General features: G+C 36.8%; 3 protein-coding genes across 3 annotated transcripts; 1 reads left to right on the top strand and 2 right to left on the bottom strand.

Moving 5' to 3' along the window:
* The first annotated feature begins 5,447 nt into the window (after positions 1-5,447).
* LOC148291122 (uncharacterized) lies at positions 5,448-7,789 on the top strand. The gene is made up of 4 exons (XM_088245361.1): positions 5,448-5,849; positions 5,946-6,029; positions 6,423-7,378; positions 7,414-7,789. Exons 1-4 carry the CDS (start codon positions 5,448-5,450, stop codon positions 7,787-7,789), a joined length of 1,818 nt encoding a protein of 605 aa, XP_088101487.1.
* Positions 7,790-10,459: 2,670 nt separating this feature from the next.
* On the bottom strand, positions 10,460-13,459 carry LOC148291121 (uncharacterized). Its single transcript, XM_088245201.1, has one exon. It carries the CDS (start codon positions 11,786-11,788, stop codon positions 10,787-10,789), a length of 1,002 nt encoding a protein of 333 aa, XP_088101327.1. The 5' UTR covers positions 11,789-13,459; the 3' UTR covers positions 10,460-10,786.
* Positions 13,460-17,239: 3,780 nt separating this feature from the next.
* On the bottom strand, positions 17,240-19,973 carry LOC110762174 (cytochrome P450 CYP749A22-like). The gene is made up of 5 exons (XM_021964777.2): positions 19,640-19,973; positions 19,321-19,547; positions 18,986-19,218; positions 18,099-18,477; positions 17,240-17,992 (listed from the first exon to the last, which is right to left on the bottom strand). The coding sequence occupies exons 1-5, from the start codon at positions 19,920-19,922 to the stop codon at positions 17,564-17,566; spliced, it is 1,551 nt and encodes a 516-aa protein (XP_021820469.2). The 5' UTR covers positions 19,923-19,973; the 3' UTR covers positions 17,240-17,563.
* Positions 19,974-20,014: the final 41 nt, after the last annotated feature.

The following is a 20,014-nucleotide window of genomic DNA, read 5'->3' as shown; positions in this document are numbered from 1 at the left end:
TGCAGCAGCCAAATGAATTAATTGAAGTTGAAGTGGATGATGCAACACTAAGCTTAATGACAAGAAGAATTGTTTTCAAATGCAATTGTGTGTTAGGTTAAGTTGGTGAATTAAGTGTTGTATGTTAGGTGAAGTTAGTGTGTTTAGAAAATTCAATTGTATAATTCAGATTTTCACTTCCCCTAGGCCTATAAATAGGGAAGTTCTCTAAGCTTGTAAACACACCCCAAGGGGGGGAGCTCTCAAACACTTCTCTAGAGCTCCCTTCCCTTCTCTCCCTCAAATTCTCTTAGTTTCTCTTTCTAGTTTTCAATTGTTGTAATGAAATCTTTTGTGTTGAAATTTTCCTTAAGTTTTTCTTAGTTCCACTTTACTTTTCATTATGTAAATTCTTTTCTTTAGTCTCAAGTTTGATTAGTTTCCAAGTTTCAATTATGGTTCATATTCTTATTCATTATGCTTATAAGTTAATATGCTAGTTTGAATGATTGATCACCATTAAGGCTTGCATGTTAGCTATCTTCATATGAATTAAGAGTATACACCATGCTTTAATTCGAATTGAACTATGAATAGGAAGAGTATGTATGGACATTCGACAACAGGGATTAGATACATGCTTGGTTGTTTAAATTGTTCTTCTATGCTTAATGGGTTCCTAATGCTTAATTTTAGGTTAGACAACAAATGATCAAATTAGGGAATTAGGAACACAAGGTTATGACCAAACACCATGGCTTAATCATACTTTAGCTAGAATCAATCCGTTAATCTAATTGAACTTGGGAACTTATCTGCTTGAGTTAGTTATTTCTTTCTTCCTTGTTTTATTTATTTCCTTTCTTTTTCATTTCTGTTTTGTGTAGGAAAAATGAATTGGATCATTCAATCACCAATTCTCATGGGATCGACCTCGCACTTACATATGCTATACTACCAAACGGTTCGTGCACTTGCGAGTATCACAAGTTGAGGATGCAACTGAATCCATTTTGGTGCAGCTGAAATCCACACAACAACTACCAGCCCCACTATCAGCCTCATCGTCACCATCACCACCTCCACCAGCTCACTCTCACTGCCACCCCCACCTCCACCACCACTACCTCCCCCACCATCATCCACAAACTGCCATCGCGACCGCCATCGCCATCACCACCATCGTCATCACCTCTAAACCCATTGGTTTTTTATTGCTATAAACTCAATAAAAATCAATAATAAAACTCTAACAAACTCAGTTAAAATCTATACATGAATTCAGTCAAAATCTATGTGGAGTTTGTAGAATTCAATCAAACTCAATTAAATTCAATTAAACTCCATAAACTTTATAACTCTTTTAAAATCATTTAAAATCTAAATTGAATACACCCTCCTAAGAGGAATTGAATTGAGGAGTTGGATTGAGGAGAGTTAGATTTCGAATTCCTATTGAAGTTGTTTACTAAACCATATGGAATTTGGGTCAGAGTGGTATTAATTCCTTATAAGTTGTTTACTAAATTCACATGAATTGGAATTGAAACCAAATTGATTACTAAAATGTCCTCGTTGTTATGTTAAACTAGATGACAAATGTGGGATTTTTAAAATTGTGTGAGGATATAATGGGTAAAAAAATGGATTCCTTATGGGTTAGTTCTCCATAAATTAAAATACCACTTCCCCACCCAACAGTCCAATTCCTCCAAAATCAGGAGTTGAATTCCTGATTTTGTGTGTGTCCCACTTGCATTTTATTCCTCCATGTGAACTAAATACAAGAGTATCTATAATATGAATTCAACTCCTTATTTTGATTCCAATTACGAATTAGTAAACATCCCATTATTTTTAGAGTTTTTCTATTTAAACCCCACACTTTTCTTTGTTCACTCCAATACTCAAATCATTAACCTCTTAAGTTTTATTATTGTGTAAAAAGACAAAATAGGTCATCCAACTTAATACTTAACCCTAGTACATATAGACACACACCCCCATACACACCACCACTCTTCATATTAAGTTTTAGAAAAACACAAACTCCTCTACACCCTATTGCCAGATTACTTCTCTTTCAATCCAAGAAACCTACTACACTCCCATATTCTCTTCACAAACCCTAAATATGGCAAATCATAATCAAACAAGCAAATCAGAAATAATAATAATCATAATCATAATTAAAGAAACAAAACTGGAGGGGGAAAAAAACCAGACCTTTATTGGGAAGCAAAGAAACAATGCCTGCCTAAGCCCTTGATTGATATATAATATGGAAATTGGCACATGGGTTTGCTTTGTTGAACAAGAAAATAATAATAATAAAAAATTAATAATAAAATAATGATGCTACACATTTTGTGATATCCCGTTCCTAAATTAATATTCATTTCTTAAATTATTCAAGTAAAAGACAATTTCACCCCGAAAGTATTTTAATGGGTTTAAAATTGACTTTTTGTTCGGGAAATAATTTGGGGATTTGAGTAATGCCATTACAAAGAGTGCGCCGATACGAGTTCGTAGATACATATTGGGCTCAAATCGGAGTTTTAACGAAGAAGTTATGGTCAACGGAAGTGCAGTGGCACAACCGTAAATATTTCGAGGTCAGATTTTTTAAAAACCAGTCAGCCTTCTTTCTCTATCTCTCCATCCCGACTTATCTCTCTCTCTCTCTCTCTCTCTCTCCGGTACCGCCGCTTTCGACGGCGATTCCGGCACCGTCCGGCAACCAAACACGACACCATAACGTGCAAAACGCTCTTCTCCACCTCCTCTACACGACCCACTAAATTTTCAGACCTGATTTCGAGCCGTGAAGGGACTCGAACAAGGGGAAAAATCATTGTTTTTCGGTCCCCGTTTCCCCCAATGGAATCCGATGAGTGAGGTATGCTTCTTCATCCATTTTTCGTGTTCTAGCTATTTTGATAGTTGGTTTGTATCGATTTGGAGCCGTGAGTGTTCAATTAGAAACCTAGATTTGTTAGAAATGTGCCCTAAGAGCCAATACATTTGATGTGATCTCCTTAGAATACATTTCATATATGATATATAAAGGGCAAACTTAATTTGTTATCTTTTACACCGTGTAAAGAAACAAATGTCCAGGGTATGCTAAATAAGAGATAAAATAATCTAAAGAAGATTAGATTCATGAGACCTTTAATATCTAACTGTAGTATCCCAAAATGTTCATAATCATAGGTTATCAAATGGACATTGATAAACCGTCAAGATTAGCACATATTATGTATGCTCAATTGGGAGGATGGTTAGTCTCAAACCATTTGTGTAGTTGACACTAATACAAGTATGTGGGTGCTCATTAGTGAATGAGTACACTGAACGCGATCAACCGTAGTTCTCGTATGGAGTATTTATCTATATGTCAAACGAGAACTCATAGTTGCAATAATGTAAATTAGTCCTTAGACCTGAGGCATCATGGTTGTCCTGTGATGCGTTATTGATCTTTGATAGCTCTTAAAGGCAAGCCATAAAAGATTTGTCTTAAGTGTTGTTGGGATCTCTTAATTCATCATAAGGGCATGTGAATGTACAATAAGGAATCTCTACTTTCGATAAAGAAGGAGAATGTTTCAAGATGTGGTTCAGTAAATCTTTGGCCAAAGTATTTTGAGCTTGATTTAGAAAGTTGTTCTTAATCATGTTCTTTTGAATCACATGAGGTTGTAAATCATATTAGGGGTTTGACATAATCAATCCGTACCCTAATAATATGATTTGAAACACTGTATAAGAGAAGGACCGTATTGCATTGCAATTCCAACTGAATAGGTTCTTTATCTATTCTGGTTAGCTTGGGTAGCCTTGATATATTGCTAGATGTCACTCTTGGCTTGTGGAAGTCCTAGGATTGATTGTGATCGATCCAAATAAAGGAAGAATTAAAAAGGGGTTTTAATTCCAGTTGGTTAGAAAGAGTTCTAATATTTTCCCACTGCCTTGCTAATTAGAACCTAATGGATCGCACACCTTAAATGGTTAACTTTGAGTAATACAAATGAGAATGAGGAAATCAATTTGATTGATTTGATGTGGATGATTTACTACGTGTAAAAACGTATTTGGGCTAAGTAATAGTTAACGGAAAGCCCAAATGGTTGGGTATCAAGCCCAAGGGCTTAAGACACCTAAATATTATGGTTTAAGTGTCATAAGGCCCAATTTTGGAAGCCCAATGGGGTTTGGCCGAAAATGCTTAAGTGAATGTGTATGAGAATTGTTTCCATAAGCTCATTAACACAAAAACACAATCCAACATCAACCAAATGGGTTTGGGAGATCAAAGAGAGAAAAAGAGAGTTTTCAAGAGTGAAACACTTTCATCTTTCAAAGTGGTTTAGATTGAAACCAATCTTGAGAATCTTGCACTAGCATCCAAGTATTCTCAAGATACTTCTTCTCATCTCAAGGTTCCATTGGTGTGGAGACTTAGAGGCCATATACTTTTGTGGCTCACATGGAGGAGAAAGATCAAGGAGCAAAGATCAAAGATCAAAGAGGAGATCAACAAAGAGGAAATCATCAAGAGAAGACCAAACACAAATTGGTTCATATAATTGCTTCAAGGGTAATTAGATCTTATCCTTTCTCTTGAATTTTCATTTATGAAAAACATATCAATGTTCATGGCTTGAGATACTTGGAAGAAGTTTTGTTTTTGAATTTAAACAACCACCTTAGACTTCCACTGCGATTAATTTGATTAAATGCATGTTTAATATTCAAATGAACTTTGGAAAAATATTTTGAATTTCCTACAAGATTTTCTCCCGACTTTGGCAGTGTGTTTTGGCCACTTCCCGACCAAATTGGAGGTCGGCCCAGTTATAAAAGTTGCTCCCCTAGTTGCCCCGATCACGTAGGTATAGATATTGTTGGGTGATTTGAGAAATTTCCGTTAAGGTTGGGTGGCCTATTTGGTCTTAAAATGATCCTTATGTCGTCCTGAGTGTTGACACGTGGTTAGTCTGCCATGAAGAAAACATGATGATGGAAGCAACAAAAGAAGATGCTGCCAGATATAAAAGGAGAAGACATCATCATGAAGACTGCTGTAATATTATTTCTTTTTGTAAACTATTCTATTGTACAGCTATTACTTTAATAGCTATTTATGTAACCCGTAAAAAGGAATGAAAGTAAGAGAAACCATTCTCTGGTTTTCACATGGTATCAGAGCGTCAAGATCTCTGTGAATTTTTTTTTTCTCTTCTTTTCTTCTTTCTCTATACTGCTGACAGTTTCAGCAGCTCTACCCTTCAAATCAATATCTGTTTAACCGACTTTATCCCTTATCTCCAACAGCAGCTTTAAACCCCAGAACTCTCAGACTCATCGCCATCTCACTATCTTGACGAAGTCTGAAAAATCAGTATCTGCAAGCTGCATATGCACAGGTGTGCTCTGAAGCTAATAGGCAAGCAACCATGTTAGCTGGCTCACATGTTGACGGGTCAGCTATGACAACCACTTTACATCGCCCTATACCTAGAAGTGGTCATCCTTGGCCGGGACAAAAGGAGCCTGACACACGCCAATGTACCCACTGTGGGAAGAAAAAACACACCCGGGAAACTTGTTTCGAATTGGTTGGATATCCAGATTGGTGGGTGGACAAACAAGAAAAGGGAACCTTTAATGCTAGCGATAAACTCTGGATCATTGATTCAGGAGCTTCCGATCATATGACTAATAATACTGCTTGGTTTGTTTCCCAAAGTCATCCACATACAAAAACTGTTAAGGTTGCTAACGGTTTTTCCACTCCGATTTTAGGAGCAGGATCTGTTTCTCTAACTCCATCATTGTCGTTGTCCTCTGTTTTACATGTCCCTACTCTCTCCCACAATTTGCTTTCTATTAGTCAAATTACTAAAAATCTCAATTGTTTGGCTATTTTTTCTCCTACCTCTTGTTTATTTCAGGATCTTCAGACAAAGGAGCATATTGGTCATGGTAAGGAAAGCGGAGGATTGTACTACTTGGACTCAAAACTGCCTGATCCTCAAGTAAGAAGTGGTTATCAAGTTAGTACAAAAAAAGCTAACGCAGAAATTTGGTTGTGGCACAAAAGGTTGGGTCACCCATCCTTTCAATATTTACAACTTCTATTTCCTTCTTTATTTGCTAAAGTTCATGTGTCTGACTTCCATTGCGAAACCTGTATTTTTGCAAAAAGTCATCGTGCTTCATTCCCTGTAAGCTCCAATAAAAGTCATGTTCCATTCTCTCTTATTCACTCCGATGTGTGGGGTCCATTTCATGTTCCTACTTACACTGGTGCTAAGTACTTTGTCTCCTTCATTGATGATTGTACTCGTGTCTCTTGGGTTTATCTGTTGAAAAATAAAAGTGATGTCTCGTCCATTTTTCCTATTTTTCATCACATGATTCAAACACAGTTTCATGTACCAGTACAAGTAGTCCGATCTGACAATGGGGGTGAGTATTTGAATTCTGAACTTAGAACCTTTTTTGAGCAAAATGGCATCATACACCAAACTTCCAGTCCATATACTCCTCAACAGAACGGTATAGCAGAACGTAAAAATCGTCATCTTTTAGAAGTGGCTCGTTCTTTATGCTTTGCTATGCATGTTCCAAAACGTTTTTGGGGCAATGCCATTTTGACAGCCGTGTACCTTATAAATCGTGTACCATCTCGGGTTCTCCAGTACCAAACACCTATTCAAACCCTTTCTCAGTATCATTCTATTCCTTCAGTTCTTCATATTCAACCTAAAGTGTTTGGATGTGTTAGCTATGTTCATGTTCACCAACACAGTCGAGACAAACTAGATCCTCGTGCCCTCAAATGTGTGTTTGTCAGTTATTCTGTCTCACAAAAGGGGTACAAGTGTTACTATCCCCCATCAGGAAATTTTTTTATTTCTATGGATGTTACATTCTGTGAAGAAGAGGCCTATTTTTCGGTCACTCCTCTTCAGGGGGAGAATAATGGAGAGGAAGAGCAGTTCCCTGATATTGGATATGTACCATCACCTAATACTGCTGATACAAATGATGGAGAGGAAGAGCATTTCCCTGATATTGGATATGTACCATCACCTAATACTGCTGATACACATGAAAAAGAGTTGCAAGTGTACCAAAGAAGGAAGACAAATGAGGTAGTAACAGATCCTCCACTTCCTGACCATGTTCCAAATCAACATGCTGCTTTGCATGAAGATCATTCTGAGGTAATTCCACAATCCCCGTCACCTTCCATACATACTGATAATGTTGATAACCATGATATTTCAGCTAGGGATAATCTAGATGACTCAAATGAGTCTATAGATGCTTCTAATTCTCCTCGTTTTCCAATCCCCGTCACCTTCCATAATCAGATGTGGTATGTCTCTAATTCACCTTCCATACATGGCGTAGCAAGAAACAAAAGGTGGTATCTAGGTCAAGCGCTGAAGCCGAATACAGAGGCATGTCTCATGGTGTGTGTGAACTCATGTGGTTGCGAAAATTGTTGAGAGACTTGGGTTGCAAATCCAAGAAGGCTATGAATTTATATTGTGATAACAAAGCTGCCATTAGCATTGCCCACAATCCAGTTCAACACGATCGTACTAAACACGTTGAAGTGGATAGACACTTTATTAAGGAGAAGCTGGATGCTGGAATTGTTGACTTTCCATTTGTTAAAACTGAAGATCAATTGGCCGACATCTTGACAAAAGCTGTATCTAGTAGAAGTTTTCATTCATGCCTCGACAAGTTGGGCATTCGAAACATCTATGCACCAACTTGAGGGGGAGTGTTGACACGTGGTTAGTCTGCCATGAAGAAAACATGATGATGGAAGCAACAAAAGAAGATGCTGCCAGATATAAAAGGAGAAGACATCATCATGAAGACTGCTGTAATATTATTTCTTTTTGTAAACTATTCTATTGTACAGCTATTACTTTAATAGCTATTTATGTAACCCGTAAAAAGGAATGAAAGTAAGAGAAACCATTCTCTGGTTTTCACACCGAGCACGACGATATGCTCATATTCGAATTTGGTTATCATTGGACCGTCAAACGAATTTACGCATATTAGGCATAATTCGGGTTCGATATATTCGAACCATTGGATCTTGACGAAACTTATACGATATGTTAATAGGATTTTTATGAACCTATAGGAACTTTTGGATTATTAATCGGAAGTCCTGAACCCCATGGGGGGGGACCGGGTTGACCAATATAAAAATTTAATCGTATATTTAATCTTGGGTCTTTTCAGACCATTGCAACTGTCGGTGGGCCTAGGAATACCCGGACCGTGAGGAGTGAGGAATGCGGCTTAGGTTGACCAAGTGTCTCCAGAGTTCTGCGAGGAATGTGGTTCGGGTTAACTTTGTGTTTCTAAGTTATGCGAGGAGGTGTCACTTAAGCGACACTTGGAATTGACGGTATAACGTGAGAAAGAAATGGAAAAATTGTGGAATTAACGAATTTATGAAGGGTACACTTGGGTGGAAAGGAATTATTATTTTTCAATGCTTTCAAACGGTTTTGATGAATTGATTGAATGTATGAACGGTTATATGAGTATAAATATGCATGCTTGATTTTTGTACGAATATAGAACATTGATTAAATGAATTTTCAAATGGTTTTAACAGTGAGGTTAGTATGTTGATATTATATTTTGCAAAACTTTCTTTTGTCCACTCACCCTTTTAATGTTTTGCGTCCCCATGTAGTAATCGAGTACCGGAGCACCACCACCAGTCATTCATCACCCACCACTCATCCACTTCCATTATGTAGGATATCTTACTGTAACCTTACTATTTTTGTAAATTAAATTAATTAGTAGGCTCTGATATTGCCCTTGGATTTCTATAAGGCTTGAGGTCACACAGATTTGTTATTGGATTGTGTGTGCTCTAACATTGTGCACGCTGAACGCTTGTGGATATAAGAATTGCATTTTGTACATGTGTAAATTATTGGGAAATTAACAATTTACAAGGGAGACTCTGCCTATTTTTCGGTAGAAGTCAAACCTTAAAAGAATCAATTTGGTTAAGTGTGTCCGGCACTTGACAGGTGTTGGATACGCACAGGGGGTCCAGGCACATTTGAAAAAAGTGTTTTTTTATCTCTCTTAAGTAATGTGATGTTGTGTGAACTTAGAGTGGTGAGAGGCAAGATAGTGAGGTGTTGAGTGTGAGGTTGATGAGTTTTTTTATTTTTTATTTTTATTTTTTTTGGGTGTGTATTTAGGGGTAGTTCGGGAAGATAGTGGGGTTTTCTTAGAAATTGTGAAATTTTGAATTAGAAGTTGGGGTGAACTTAGAATATGGGGTGAACAAAGAGAAGTGCGGAGTTTAAATAGAAAAACTCTTATTATTATTATATTTTCACATAGGCATTATTAAAAGTCAATAAGTGGGTCCTCTTGTGCAACCTAAGCAAAATTAACATGTCTTGTTGGAGCATATGGAAATAGGGATGGCAATGGGTCGAATTGGGGGTGGGTATGTCATTCCCATCCCCATAACCATTAAGCTTTTTTCCCTCATCCCCTCATTCGTACCCGCAATATTCTAAGTGGGGATTCCCCATCCCTGCCTTCATTGGGGAATGGGTTCCCCTACCCACCCCATTGCTGAAGAAAAATCAATAAAAAAAATACTTTGTTGAATGAGAAAAAAAACACTATAAGCGCAAACATATGTATCAATTCAATTGTTATTAACTAAAAATCTAGACTATATAAAAAAATTAATACATATTAAAATTACATGTTCATCATTATAGAGGTAGTCATCACACATCTCAATCGCACAAAGCGATGCTTTCAACTTCTTCAGTGTAAGATCCCTAACACAAATAAAACAAAATATATATTTTACAATCATGTAGAGTAGGATATTAAACATCATTATCAATTATATAATATAATTCGTATTTTACCTCATTCTCAACATCATTATCAGATGTGCAGCCCTGGTTGGTCATTCGATGTACTGCAGTAGCTCAATCAAAATGTAAATTGTTGTTATCTCCTTGCTTCCATCAAGGGTTCAAGGGATACATATATATATATATATATATATATATATATATATATGGTGGCAGCATCAAACTAATTACATATTTCAGAAAGTGAAAGCTTCAAGTAGTAACATAAGATTGTATTGGACTTTATTTAGCATGAAAAACTATGGAGATGACCATCTTTAAAATAGATTGTATTGGAATAGCATTATATATGGAACAAGAGTAAGTCTACACCTATATTTAGAAGAACTTATAAAATCATCAAATGAAATCTGCAGGTAATTGTTCTGCATGTTGTGGACTGTGGACATAAGTTTCTTCAATAGCTAGCTTATCCAATTTCGACCTTAGACTGCCACTCATGGTGACTAAGCTATGAGCTTTAATTGCATACAAAAAGATAGAGGACATCATATCCCTTTGGAAATTAGGAAACACACATAATAGACATTTATTCATAAATCAGAGACTATGATACGAGAATAACAGAAGGGAGGGAGGCCTTTTGTATCTCGTCTCATAACAAACAAGAAGAGTACCTTTAAAAAAAAAACCAAAAACCAAAAACCAAAAAAGCAAGAAGAGTAATGCTGTATTGCATACGAATAAAACGCACACGCTGGCGAGACAGGGCAAACTCATAAAGAAGAGTAGTGCTGCTCCATCTCCATGTATGAATTGACCACATCTTCCGAATTGTGTTATTTGAAGACCGCTTCTTTGCTAAGTGCATGGCTGCAAATCATCTACTGTTGGCTTGTCCCCTGGCCTCCTTGTGTAATTGCTCCCTGCCCTCCTCCTTGAGTGGCTGCTGCTCCTCCTGATACTCTTAGATTTGGAGATTTCACCTTCATGAATCCAAGAGAAAACAGAGACTCCTCTGTCACCCAACTTGCTTGCGGCAGACATAAATTATCTCGATCATAAAATAAGATATTTTGAATACACTTTAAAACATCCTCCTGGGAACTGAATTGAAGTTGTTTAAACGACTCTGTAAATCTCCTGAGCAGGAAATCCTCCTCAGTCTCATTGACAAGTTTCTCAATGATATGATCACCTTCTCCAACTTTACTAATGATTAAATGAATGAGGCATTTTGGATCACTGGCCCATCGTGCTTTGAACCAAATAATTGACAACCCCAAGTAAAATTCAGCATAGCGGAACTGCTTGATTTCTTCTATCTCTTCTTTACCAGACTTCTGCATATGTAGACTTTCTAGATCCCAGTCCTTAGCTTCATCCCTTATGAAATTATCCAAAAGGAGGTGAGATGTGCTACAAAGCTTTATAAATCTTCTGAGCCTAAAATCCTCCTCGCATTCCTCAGAGAGTCTCTCCAGTATGACATCTTTGACTTCTTCTCTTCTCCACCTCATGAATTGATCAAGCATTTTTTCAATCGTTTCTTGTTGCTCATTGGAATCCAGTTGCCTGAACAGAAGAATCGCCTCACACAAGCGTCTTTCAAAGAAGAATTTGCGTCTAAACTCCTTGAATAAAACAACTTGTGTATAGTCCGGAGCTTTATTAAGCAGCTCAGCGAATTTTTTCCTTCTCAAATCTTCCTCTGTTTCCCCTTCAAGTCTTTCGACATCAGCAACTCCAGCAGCAGGTTTTTTGGAGATTTGTTCAATCTTGTCTTGCTGGTCGTTGGGGGATAGTAGGCTGAACCCGAAACTCGTGAACTTCCAGAGTACTTCAGCATTATTGGGCTCATGGGATGGGTTTGGGAACGCCGACATTGATAATCGACCCGGAGTAAGGCTTACAAACTCTGTTTTGGTAGAAATCCCCAATCGTTACTTATTCTTAAAACAAAGTACAAAAATTAAGCAACAAAGTGGTTTTTGCTAAGTGTTCAGGAAAATAGAAGAAAAAGGAAATCTGTAACTAAGAAAGAGAGAGAGCTTTGAGAATTCAGAATGGTGGGAATCAAATATGTTTTTCTCATTACCACTTATACACTTACACTAGAGCCTTTACACATAGGCTTTGCTTAATGGTTAAGCATCTGAGTTAACAACCTCTAACAATCTTCACGTGTTAACATAACTAATTACAAACACGTGGCACACTAATCCTAATCATTAGCTAAACATCCCCCCTCAATCTCAGAGTAGGGACCTAATCTGAGATTGGTAGGACTATGAAGACCCTTAGTCAAGACATCAGCGACTTGCTCTTCAGTTGGTATATACTTAACCAAGAAATCTCTGCGCTGCACACGCTTCCTGATGAAATGGAAGTCACAAATTGAAATGAGGCAAATTGAATTTCATGGGGTTTCAAGGGTTAAAATGACACAAATTGAATTTCATGGGGCCAAGTGAGACTAGAACTGAGTTTCAAATGGCAAATAAATAATTAAGCTAAAACAATATAAACACAATTGATGTGTCTAAAATTTAAAATAAGGGTTTTTATCCGAAATAGTCCATGAACTTATACCCAAGTTTCCTTCAATTAATTTTTAGACTCTTATGATCTTCCAACTCTCTTTTGTGTCAAATTGATCCCATCGTCAAACTACGTTAATATTACCATCAATTTTAGTGTTAAAATCGTTAATTTGTACTAAAATAGTGATAAAGTAATTAGACTTTGGGGTGAAAAGTCACCATATTGGGGTAAAATGTCCAATTTATCCCAAAAAATTGGAATGTGTATCATCCACATGATTCAATCTAACGAAAAAGAATACGAATGACCAATTTGACACCAAAGAAAAAAGACCATTTCGAACAAAAAACCCTTACAATAAAAGAGTTCTAGCAATACCCAGGCTGATGCAAAATACGCGAAAGAAAAATTAAGTTGTATTCTAACATAATAAAGTTGCAAGAACACTTAGGTTTTGAACGTCTTATGTGATCTATGATACACCTAATCTTAGATTCAATTGTGTAGTGATAATGCTGGATCCCCTTTATGCCGTGACAAGTTTGATTGAAACTTTGTTTTTTTTTATCATTTTTTTTTTTCAATCCGAGCTAAAAATTGGAATCCAAATATTTGTACGCGCTTAGTTACTGCTATAAAATCCCAAGAAAAATTATCAATGGCCAATCCTAAAAAAATAAAATAAAAAACATCGAAGCAGCAACAAAACATTCCAGGTGAAAGGGAAAAATCAAAATATTGAAATGGGTTAAGAAAAAAAAAATGTTATCCAATAAACATTGGAACACATCTCCATGGGTTTTAAGGAGAAGGTTCAAGCAGAAAGGATTTTGATTTACGCACAAATAAAATCCTGGAAACAATTTTCACAGAGAATGGGTTTCCAAGAAGAACTATGTGCGAGAATCTATACACGGACAAGAAAAGCTAGAGAGAGAGAGAGAGAGAGAGAGAGCTAATTTTCGGCTAGGACTGCTCCGATTGATTGGAGGCTCAAAGCAAGGAGGAAGTTTTTAAGAATCGTAAACCCTACCTTTGCAGGGGTCCATTATATAGGGGTTACAAGTTTCGGCTTAAGAAGGAGATATGCTAAATTACAAATTTGTCCCTATGATTTCCTGAAGTTACATGTTTGCAATAGGGCACCATAGTAATTAGTGGCAAGCCACGTGCCAATTCTTGAGATGGAAAATTTTGAGAATTTTTTCGAGAACTTATCTTTTCCGTAACACATAAATGTTTTTAAAAAATTAAATTAAATAAAAAGAGTCTTGCTCTCTTCAAGTTTATGAATTTGGTTTCGATATGTATGTGTAGCTCAATCTTGGTACGAAACACTTGGAAAGGCTTATGAGATGTTGATTGAACGGTGAAGTCTCTTTATATGCTTTTACACTCCTGAGTTGAAATTGAGAAAAGGAATGTGAACGACTTTAAAGGGATTTTATGAACCGACTCGTTTAAACTTTTAGAGGAATTTAAAGGGATTTTATGAACCGACTCGTTTAGACTTTTAGAGGAATTTGAGGGCAAATGAGTGAGTTGAGCTATATAGTTAATCAGACATGTATGAGTCCCCTTTTTTGTCAAAGAATGCTTCAAGTCTTTTTTTTTTTTCCGGATAAAAAAAGAGTCTTTTTTTTTGTGTACACGAGTTTTTTTAATTTTATTCTACGTAAGCTCCGCATCAAAACAGTGTTCATTAGATTTTGCCTTTGATGCAAATGAGACACAGGACAGTTTGTTAAAAATTGTCGTCCTTTAAATATGTACATTTTAAAAACATGATGCTCTAAACGTTTTACACCTTATTAGACGATGGTTTTATGACAAACTATCATCTGACAAAATAAGACGAGTATTTAGGACATCATCGTCTAAGGCATTTTTTGTACTAGTTGTTGGCATGACTTGTGGTATAAGTTTACTTTCCTTGCACACCAAGGATTCCTACATCAAAAGTAATTGATTTACTTTAATTCCCGATTTCCTACTGTAAATAGAATTAGGAGTTATTATTTTCATTGACCTACAACGTTTTATTGTACTATATATATGGTCTCCTATAAGGAGAAGAATACACAGAAAATTCCCATAAACAATATTCTTTGATATCTCATATTTTTGCATGATATCAAAGCAACCACTGGCGGAGCCAAAAATTATGCTTTGGGGGGTCAACAACTTAATAAAACTATGAGATAATAGATTAATAACCTAAAATCTTAAGTATCCATTGTTTTTCTACATAAATATTTTAGAATAAGTTCAATTTATATAAGAAAACTATAATGGTTGTTGTTCCAAAAATATTTAATGGGTTTTAAGACAATATTGGAAGATGTTGCTAATTAAACTAAACATGAATAAAAACACTTACGTGGTAGAAGGTCATGCATTCTTTTCTCAGGGTCAAGTTGGAAATAATGAGCAAACAAAAGCCTAAACTGTAAGTGTTACCATTGGGTCATAAGGGTCATATGACCCTCCTAGGTCTTAATTGGCTTCGCCCTTGAAAGCGACGATCTTGGGGATTGCTGACTCTTGTTTTAAACCCTAGCCGCCACCATGGGGCAGGATGATTTTTTCCTCACCCATGAAGGTAGCACCACCAACCCCGCTTCTCTTTCTCAACTAAACTTTGCAAAACTAGCCACTCAAATGGCCCAATTCTTGAAAATATAGAACCCGACCTCAACCCTTACCTATGAAGCTTTCGCTGCCTAGATTGGCATCAAGTTGGATGGCTCCAACTACTCCATTTGGTCCCAAGTTGTTGAGATGTATGTTGCCGGCAAATACAAGTTGGGACATCTCACCGACGTACTCCCACTACCACCTCTGATCAATCCGACTTTCACCTACTGGCGAATAGAGAATGTGGTTGTGAAAGGATGGCTAATCAATTCTTTGGAGCCTCAATTGATTAGCACCTTTATTCGATATCTAACGGCAAAATCAGTATGAAATGTGATTGTCACAACCTAGTTTGATGGCATCAATACCTCTCAAGTGTACGACCTTAAACGACAAACTCACCGGATGTGACAATTAGGTGGCTTAATTGAGGCTTACTACAACGATCTCCAAAGCTTATGAAGAGAAATTAGCTTCCGTCATCCGACTATGATGGAGTATGAATTTGATATTAAGAAGTACAACGACATTATCCAGGAAGATAAAGTTTAAATATTTTTGGTTGGCTTGGATGATCGACTTGACAAGACCCAAAGTGACGTACTTCTGATGAAACAGTTTCCCATGGTAGAGCAAGTGTATGCATATGTTCGATGAGAGGATATTCGCCAAGCTGTGATGATGGACAATTAGGCAACCACTGTAGTAGGGTTGGTGGCCAAAGGTGTTCACCAATCAGTCAGTCAGCCACAACTCGATGACTAGTCGGCCCGGCTAGACACCACATATTTCTACTATCGTACTGCTTCAGATGAAGTCTTATGCAACAATTGTTGGCTCGCCTACAAACAAGACTACACCACCTCATCGACCAAGGGCTCCGAGTGACGGAAGTGGGTGCACTTACCGTGGCAACCCAAAGCATACTTGGGAAAACATTTTTAAATATCGAATAATGGGAGGGACACAAAGCTCGGAAAGCTACTAGTGGATCTACAAAGCTTTATGAGATCATTGTTGATGTGTTATATACCGTTTCATTCCTGCTTCAGGTTCTTTAGGTCTGCTGAGCGTATCTAATGTTTCATTTCTTGGATACCCTACAAGAGTGAGTATTAATCAATTTTTTCTTTTAACTTCTTTCTGCTTTTTCCTTAGGCTAATTTACCTTACTCCCAAGCACTAGAGAAGAATGTCTTACTCATTTTACCTTCTGTCAAAACTCACTTGGTTTGTGAGCTCAAAGAGTAAAAGGAAGCATATGAATGATCATAAAGTTCAGCCACTATATAATATTTTAATATATATTATTTTTATTCAATAATATGTAAAAATTATGTATATAATACGTGAATTTTGTGTGTATTATTGACAATTTTGTAATAACACGTTTATTAAACATGAAAAATACATATGTATGTGTATTGTACGTTTGATTTGTGTACGAAAAAGGAAGTATTGCTGAAAAATATGTACGTACACTTATAATACGATTATTAAACGGCAAAATGCTAAATTATTTATACGGATAATAACTTTGGAAAAGTAAAATATCAAAAGGGGACAATAGAGACTAGGGTAATGGCCTAATAGAAATGGATAATGCTCTAAACTACTCATATCGATTAACGAAATGAAGGGGAAAAAAAAAGGACTCCTGTATAGCCGCGCGGCTATACTATCTGTTAAAAAATCCCCAGTATAGCCCGGCGGCTATACGCTAGAAATATTATATATTTACCTGTATAGCCGTGCGGTTATACTATTTATTAAAAAATTAATAAAAACCCAGTATAGCCGGCTATACTATTTATTTAAAAAAAATTTAAGAAAATCCCCAGTATCGCCGCCAGGCTATACTAGTGAAATATATTATATTTAACAGTATAGCCGTTCGGCTATACTATTTATTTTAAAAAAAGTTCACCCGTATAGCCGGCTATACCCTTTATATAATGTATTTAAGCTGTATATCCGCACGGCTATTCTACTTATGAAAGAAATTTACAAAAACCCCAGTATAGAAATTTACAAAAACCCCCAGTATAGCCGCGCGGCTATACTATTTATCGATGGTTCAACCATACCGAGGTAATTGAAAAGTCGAGCTCAATGAACGAACAGTCAATATTCTGGAGGTCCCGATGTTTCTATTAACCAATACATGATTCTATAAATTCCCATAATCAAATCAGTGCACCGCAATCTGTCTACATTTTGTTAAATGGGGCTATGACCAAAAAGAAACAGCAGTTTTGATTACAAAATGGACGGCAGCAAAGGGTCTAATGCACTATGGACTAACACATTTGTGCTGATGTTGGTTATTTATTTTAATAAAAATTCATGACAATCAATCAGTGTATCACTTGCACTGTTTATAAGCTAGCAGTATATCCAAAGGCATCAATGTCCAGGTACTTGATACACCAACACCAAGAAGAATCATGGCGCAATCCATACATCATCGTGTTCGCAGTTCAAAGTGTGTGTAGCATTACCTGAACTCCAAGCTGCGGCCGAACTGTAAGATAATGCAAGGGAAAGTGAACATAACCAGGGGAAAGAGTGAAGGAGTAGCGTTGTAGAATCATTGACAGAGCAATTTTTGCTTCAGTGGAGCCAAAGTTCAAGCCCACACAAGTTCGAGGTCCCAATCCAAATGGTATGAATGCACCTATGTTATTGTTAGTTGCTTTAGCAACCCCTTCCAAGAATCTCTCTGGTTTGAAAAGATGCACATCCTGTCCCCAGATTTCAGGATCATGGTGAATTGCTATGGTTGAGATAACCAAGTCAAGATTAGGAGGAAGAGTGAGCTTTCCCAGTCTAACTTCCTTTTCAACTTTCCTTATAATTGAAACAGGTGGAGGATATAACCTTAGAGACTCATTAATGATCATACTAATCTGCATGAAAATGAAACAGAGATAACAAATCAGGATTTAAAATTTGAATTGAGAATATATTTCTGCCACTTACAAGAGGAATTCATTGTGTTCTTGACTTTCTTACTGTTCTCAGTTTGGAAATGCCATCGGGATGTGGAGTTTCTTTGCCAAATAATTGTATGACCTCCTTTCTTGCTTCCTCTTGCCAATCTGTATGGATTGCCAGAAGCAACACAGTCCAAGAAAGCAAAGTAGTAGTAGTTTCTTGTCCGGACATGTAAAACGTCTTGCAATCATCAACTACTTCGTCCACCGAAATCCTCTGGCTGTCATTGGCATCATGTTGAGCCTTTACAAGTAATCCAAGATAATCACTTCCAAATCTGTCTTCTACTCCGGTCATTGCCTTCTCTTCTCTTTTCTTAATAATCTCTATTATAGAGTCCCGTATACCTTTCTCAAGTTTCTCCGATTCTATCTCATCACTGGTTTTGAAGAACTTACTACAATTTTCAATGAAAGACTAAACATGAGAACAGAAGTAATGCTCACTCATATGGGAAAACAATAAAAGAAGAACGGTTCTCTGCATAATGCGCCAACTATACAACGAAAATGAAATTGAGTATGTTTCTCCCAGCTATATATTGCAAATTTGTTTCAGTATGTTTCTCCCGGCTATAGGGCAAATTTGTGCTCAATTCAAATTTTGTATTTGCATCAATATCTCTTCTATTTTACGGAGAGCATAAGCATGAGTCTGATTTTTTGAAGAAGATACAGAGAATTTTTTAGGCATGAATCTGTGTTTATTAACATAGTAAGGTACATAGTGTATGCTAGCAAATTGAATGGATCCCGAAATTGACCAACCAAAGATCATTCGGATGCCATTTATATTGAGAAGTAAGAATGTCACACATTAATCAATCAATCAATCAATAACTAAGAGAACGGTGATTGAATGGCTATCCATGCAGTTCCCCAATGATTTAGTTGAAATGAAGTTACCTAATGACAGGAACCCTGATTGCGAGATAATTTTTGTAGATTATGAAGCCTAACTTGGTCAACATCTCAAAAATATGCTTTCCTTCAATATAGCTGCTGCCAAATGCTGTTCTGGAAATCACTTCTGAAGTCAACAACCTAAACTCTTGAAGCACATCAATCTCGTTTCCTTCATAATTTTTCCACCTTCCTAGCATTGTCTCAGTACTAGCTACCATTGCTGGAATCATACTCTAGTAAAACAATACCATCCCATCAGATTTAACTTCACTACCATACCTAATTTACTACACTACTCTTTGCAAGAAATTACCATCAAAGGCAAAGAAACTTACTTTTAAGCTCTCTCCATGGAAGGAAAGAGTGGCCAACTTTCTCAATTTTTCCCATTTTTCAGCTTTGGTTGTTGACACCAGGCCATCTCCTAATAGCTTCTTTACAAAGTTTTGAACCTCTTTTTTTGGATAAGCTCCATCTTTGTTATTCAGTATCTGTTTGCACAATTCAGGTTCTGTGATCACCAATTGAGCTTGAGAACCATGCCACTGCAGATAATTCTTTCCTATTGATAAAGATAACCAATATTTAATACTTGGAACAAAAGCCACAACCAAAAAAAACTAAAAAAGCTAGCTAATTGAGATCATTTCTTACCATAAATCTTGGTCCAGTAGTGAATGTGAGGTTGGACTAAAGAAAGTGTGTCGTGGGATATACTTTTGGGCCTGGCCATGGCTTCTTTCATCATCTGGGAAATTTCTTTGTTGTTTCCATGGATGAGTCTGTAAGGAGGGCCTTGGATCCCCTGCAGACCCATCTGCTTCTGTATGCGAGTTGGAGTCCACCATAGCTTGTGAAGGATCTTGATGAGAACTAAGACCAGGAACAAGCACAGAAAGCTTGAAAAAGTCAATACCATGCCTCCTAAAGAACACATCTTTCTTTCTTTCTTTCGTTCTTTCTCTTAGTTAAACCACTCTGAGTTTTCTTCTTTCAACAGTCCAAAGTTCTAATGTTTTCTTGCTCCTT

The sequence above is a fragment of the Prunus avium genome, chromosome 8 (genome assembly GCF_965620075.1).
Source record: "Prunus avium chromosome 8, drPruAviu1.hap1.1, whole genome shotgun sequence".
NCBI classification, from domain to species: domain Eukaryota; kingdom Viridiplantae; phylum Streptophyta; class Magnoliopsida; order Rosales; family Rosaceae; genus Prunus; species Prunus avium.
This window is presented reverse-complemented; position numbering and strand designations above follow the sequence as displayed.